At 36.0% G+C, this 6260-nt stretch overlaps 1 protein-coding gene across 8 annotated transcripts in view; it reads right to left on the reverse strand.

Moving 5' to 3' along the window:
* The window catches only part of LOC106877583 (piezo-type mechanosensitive ion channel component 1), a 141934-nt gene that overhangs the window by 99100 nt on the left and 36574 nt on the right, over nucleotides 1-6260 (reverse strand). For all 8 annotated transcript variants that reach the window (XM_052975090.1, XM_052975089.1, XM_014926523.2 and 5 more), the window contains exons 3-4: nucleotides 2273-2404; nucleotides 12-54 (exon numbers count right to left, since the gene is read on the reverse strand). In XM_052975090.1, coding sequence (XP_052831050.1) covers nucleotides 12-54; nucleotides 2273-2404 — 175 coding nt within the window. The remainder of the gene's footprint in view (nucleotides 1-11; nucleotides 55-2272; nucleotides 2405-6260) is intronic.

Raw genomic sequence — 6260 nt, forward strand, 5'->3', positions numbered from 1 at the left:
GAAACACTCACCTTTGAAACCCAATCTGTCTAACAAGAGATTCTTTCTCTGTACCTAAAGGAGAAAAACAATCAAGAATGAAATGATTTATGCTATACAAGTTTATAAACAAAATTATGAGTATTCGCTGGAGAAAATACTGCTATATTTCTGCTTTGTAGGAATTATTCATGACTATTTTTAGGTCTATTAAAATCTGATTATTTAGAACAGACCCAAATTGTTAGTGTTCTCTTTCCAGACTCAAGAACTTCATCATATAATTTTTAACATCAATTTTTTCAGAGTCTGTATTCTCACTGAGTGAAATAAACATTGGAGTCACTTTACCCCATGCAGAAACTGCAGGAGTTATTCAGCGGGGTTTCAAGCTCTTCTGAATCCATCACAATGTTAGGAGCTCTTCTGTATCATCAATAAGTGTATCAGGGTCTCGAGCATTTTGCCCCTAAGCCTGTATGGGGCAGCAAGGACTGAATTATTCTCCACCTGCAGAAGGACTCCACTTGCAGTCTCTTGTCTTATGTTAAAGATTACTATTCTTTCAACTTCATATGTTACTATGCTACGAAGAAACAAGTATTCTAACATTATTTACATTTGACGGATATTTCTCCTCATCTTGTTTGTTGTTAACACAACGTTTCGGCTGATATACCCTCCAGCCTTCGTCAGGTGTCTTGGGGAAATTTCGAACCTGGGTTCTCATTCTTAACGATGTTACTATTATTATTATATTATTATTATTACTATTATTAATCAGGTCGCTGCCATGAATCGAACTCGGAACCTCTGGGTTAGTAGCCCGCGCTCTTAACCACTACGCCATATGGAGGGTATATCAGCCAAAACGTTGTGTTAACAACAAACAAGATGAGGAGAAATATCCGTCAAATGTAAATAATGTAAATAATGTAAATAATGTAAATAATTCCTCATCTCTTAAATATAGAACTGTAAGTATTCTAACATATAAACAGTCATTCTTGAGTGAATAAAATCAAATTTTGCTTTGTTCTCTCTAATTATATTTTAGTTGAAAAGCATTGCAGCAGTTTTTAAGCTGAAAGAATAAACTGTGATGCAATGAAAAAGATAACAAACTGCAGTCTAATCAGTATTGCTGAAAAGCAATTAAGCTAATACAATTTGTGCAGTATTTGACTACACATGAAGCAAGCTAGACTGACTCAAAGATCAATTGACAGGAATTCTCATATGACGTAATGAGAGTAGAAAATCCCTATTATCGACTGCTGGGCAGTACCACAGGATATCAGACATACTGGCCACAACCATCAAACACTAATGAGGTCTCTCTCTGACAAATGAAGATCAGAGATACTGCTGCTTCAGTCACAGTAAATGTCGTCAGAAACAGATTAAATCATTAAAACTGATTAAATCATTAATAAATACCTCTCCCTCATTTTGTCTCTGTCTGTTTGTGTGGGGGGGGGGAGAGAACATCAGTGGTGTGGAGAGAGGAGGCTGGTATGCATGGGCGATTGCTGGTCTTCCATAAACAACCTTGCCTGGACTTGTGCCTTGGAGGGGAACTTTCTAGGTGCAATCTCATGGTCATTCATGAATGAAGCTTGGTGGGGGTCTTTACCCTTACCCTTTTATTGAACAACCTGCACAGGTGATTTGTTTATAGTGATCGAATGTTTGTGTTGTACATTAGCTCACTCCTGCCATCAATTTGACAATGTCTGTACAGGTGCATGGTGTGACCCGCATCAGATGTCCAAGTGAGCAACACAGAATGAAATATTTTGCTGAAGAACACAACACACCACCTGGTCCAGGAATTGAAACTATGATCTCACAATCAGGAGTGCAACATCCTAACCACTAGGCCATGTGCCTTCATGCTACAAATAATAGGACCCATATAAAAGGATATTATTGTTTAGCCTAAGGTCTGGCCTGGTTGAGCTGCCTTGTGATAAGAACATGACCATCTCACTATTTCCCATATAGTATGTTTTTTAACAACATTGTCCAGTGACCTTCCTTGTTTAAGGAAAGTTCACTGCCATTTCTAGCATGACTGGTTAGAGACCTCCCCGATCTCACTGGTGACATCAAATGCATATGATCACAGTATAGGAAAAGAGATAAAATACCACTATTCACATGTAGCTGTATAATAAAGAAAATAAATAGGGATTTCAATGGTTCCAGCAATGAATAATCATATCATAAACCCCTAAACAAGTATTTACAAAGTCTTTTTTGAAGAATTATGGAAAATAGTTATACTTACAGTTACCAAATATGGAGCCATAGGGTTCAGCTGGTGTAGCAATACTAACTAATACAATGTGGAATAGTGACTGTGATAAAAATATTAAAGAGCTTATTGCAAGAACAGCTTTTAAAAAGTGTCCAGTCGCACCTAAAGAGGAAAGAGAAACAAAATTTATTATTATTATTATTATTATTATTATTATTAAGAAAATGAATATATCCTGCAATCAACAGAGACCAAAATCAAAATCGTCAGTGTCCCTAATTATGCCTTTGTAGCAAAATCCATAGCTGCACTTCAATTACATTTATGCATCCATCGCAAATAGATGCAGCTTTTATTAATTTTTTTAATCCTTACCTTCAAACACTCATGCATTGAAATACAGTGGGAAAACGTTCAAAATCTTGAGGCGGGATTTGAACTTCACAGAGTGAAAAGTAATATACACACAGTGAAAAATATATAAAAAAAGATACTGAAGATTTTCATGTGGCAAATATTTATTCCTTGATTTATCCCTGCTGCATTGATGACTAAAGATGGATTGTACACGACTGATGACTATGGACACAAACAAACAAAAAAGAACTTTGATAAAGTGTAACATTAGAAACTAAATTAGAAACATTACAGGGATTCAATGGTGGACTGTGAGCTGTAGATATTGGAAGAGTTCTCAGCTTTCAACCAACAAGTGTACAAACATTTTGCAATAATGCCAAGAAAAAATTAAAGCTTGTGCTCGAAGTGTTAGCACTTTTAGCTGATACAAAATTAACTTGGAACAGAACCAGTAGAATGGAAAATGTGACAAAAACTTTTAAACATATTGCAAACATCAGCATAATGCTCAAAATTTGCTACATATAGAATTGAAACATTTTAGCATCTCTGATGACCTAAAGAAAATACAGAAATTTAGTGTCAAAAATGAAAACCTCAAAGTTGTGGCTGGTTTGGGTGTTTTCAGAATCACTCGAAACTACAGATACTGAGTCCGCAAGCAACAACAAATAAGCAGTAACTACCATCATAGCTTTACTGAAAACATTGTTATTAATGAAGGAGAATACACAGAACAGCAAATTCTTAAATGTGGGTGAGAAAGACTGGTTTTTAAAATGGATACCAAAATGAAAATACATTTCTGGAGACGAAAAATGTACCACCTGGGTCTCAAAACTGTCAAAGATCACATGGCTTTGGTATTTGGGGGCAATGTTTTAGGAGATCTAAAGCTGAAGTCATTACTTGTTTATCATTCTGAGACATCATAAAGTTATGAAAAGATGATTTAAATATCTTCCTGTTATACGACAAACAAATAAAAAGGGAGACACCTACAGAGCAGTTTTCTCAGGATTGGCTTATTTTGCATCCCTGCTCAGCTAATAAAGAATATTATCAAGCTAAAAATGTAGAAAATAAAGCCTTTTCTTTTTGTGCATAGTGCTCCAGATCTCTTCTCTGAACTGGATGACCAAGCAGACAATGTTCAAGTAGCTTTTCTGCCTCCAACCACAACTAGTTTGATTCAAAGTGTGGACCAGAGGATTATCACTGTGGTCAAAGTCTGCTATTTATAGCACACCTTTAAGCAGTTATGTTCTCAGATGATGAAACAAAACCAAATGTAAAGGAGCTTTGGCATGGTTACCGTATCGTGAATGCTATTGAAAAATTTGAATGTCGCATGGCAGCAAATGAAAACAACTGCAATGCATCTTATCCAGAGAAAAATCAATCCAAACTGCATTGCAGACTTCCTGAATATTGAAGAGCCAATATGAAATGTTCGTGAGGAGATTGCTGAGATGGTGTAAATAAATCAAGATGAGGAGGAGTGACTTGAATCTCATGGAGACGAAACTGCACTGTGCTGAACTAAAAGAGGATGGAAAGATACAGAACTGCTTTAAATTTTAACAATGTAAGATCTGTCTGAAGTTTTCCGGTTTTATCATTAAAACTGTGGCTATTTTCATTGGGGAAAAAGATCTTCGTCGAGAGAAAAGTTCGAAAGTAAACAGGTCAACAAGTGCATTATCCACTGCAAGGAATTAGACAATCAGAAGAAAATAAATGCATTCAGGGCTTGTTGTCATGGAATATATACATTGCAGGCTTCTTTCAGCTTCTGTCAACCAAATCCACTCACAAGACACTTGCCCAAGGTGCCATGCAGTGGGACTGAACCCAAAGCTGTATGGATGGAAAGCAAACCTCTTAACAACACAGCCACACCTGTGCTTGTTTATTTTTAAAATAGAACTTCATCATAACTTTATATAAGAATATTTTGTCCTCAATACAGGTTTACTAAAAGAAAGAAATATTCTGTGATCCATTAAATTGACCCCTACACCCACCTAGTTCTTCCTCCTCAGAATGTCTAGAATTCTATTCCTGCACATTTTTTCCTGCAACTGTTGACTTGCAACAACTCAAGAAGGTTGTTAACTGCATCGATTTCACCATCTTAGAGAGCTTGAGAAGGCCCAAAATACAGACCCCCTTCTATATCTTTTCTATTTTCTCCCTGAGTAGAGTGGAGAGCTGTATTGAGGGAAGTGGCTTTATGACAAGTATTGAGAGTTTAAAGTGTGATAGGGGGACTGGAACAAGTGTCTTACAATTGGGGAGGTACAGGGTTACCCCAGTTAGAAGCGGAGGATGGTGGTGAAGGTGCAACTGGGCAAACCCTCCAGTTACAGGAAAGTGAATAAAGAGAAATGACATGAGAGGGTATCAGGTGTTGTTTATGTTTCATACACAAAGATGTTACCATATCTTACATCTACCCAATTTTGGCAAGGTGAACTTAAAATGAGTAATTATTGATTTCCTTACAAACAAAAAGATGCCAGCCACTCTGCCTAGGAACCTTGTTTAGATTCAGAAATAATTTTTTTTTTTTTAAATGATTTTCTTTTTCATCACAAAGAAAAATATTGACACTCCTCCAGGGAAAGGTGTTGGAAAGAAGCCAACAAAATGTCTGAACAAAAGACAAATTTTTACCCCTGACCTAATTTTTTTTTTCAAGAGCCAATATTAACCCTTTTGTTACGATATTTCCTCTAAGAAACACTGATCTTGTTTCAATCAATTTTGAAAATAATGAAGAATTTAGTAAAATAACATTGCCGTTCTTTAGTGGATGCTTGGAATATAATTTAACATAACATTTTGATGGAAGGCTTGAATTTAGATAACATCAAAACAGGCATGTTATATCATACCACCAGGAATGGCATGGGTGGGTGGGTTGTTATCAACAGGGTTAAAATGTAGCAGCAACAGCAGCACAGCTACTTTCATGAAATGCCTCTTAAGATTGATTTTTCCCCAAATGGAGAGATGAACATAATATGAAGTTCATCTTCGATGGAAAATTCCCTTAACATGGATACATTTTTAGCACTTATGGCCGACACAGAAATATTGGATTTTATTATTTTGAAGCACATAATTGTCAAGTGAACATAGCAGAATACTTGCAGGAAACATTACTTGGCTGTATTTAACGGCTTTTTGAAGTCGATCAGAATTGCTACTCTCGGTGCATTTATTTGTTTTAGAAAACTACTTTTCTATAAATTCAATATTTTGTGTTTTTTGACCAAATGAGCAAAGTTCAATATTTCTACAACAAACAAACCTATGCTACAAAAAATTATGAATAGTCACAAATAACATACAAACACACACACACACACACATTTACAATGACAAAAAAAAACTAATGTAATCTTTTTTTTTTCCAATGTCACTTACAAAAACACACATTATTCTCATGAACAAAATCTCAGACAAATACAATTTATTTTATGCTATTATTTGAAATACGGTCTAATGTATTCTTTTATTTGTTTCAGTCACTTGACTGCAGCCACATAAAAAGCACCAGTGATTGTGCCACGTAAAAAGCACCGGTGAGGGTGCCACGTAAAAAGCACCGGTGAGGGTGCCACGTAAAAAGCACCGGTGAGGGTGCCAC

This window comes from Octopus bimaculoides, chromosome 20 (genome assembly GCF_001194135.2).
Source record: "Octopus bimaculoides isolate UCB-OBI-ISO-001 chromosome 20, ASM119413v2, whole genome shotgun sequence".
Lineage (NCBI taxonomy): Eukaryota > Metazoa > Mollusca > Cephalopoda > Octopoda > Octopodidae > Octopus > Octopus bimaculoides.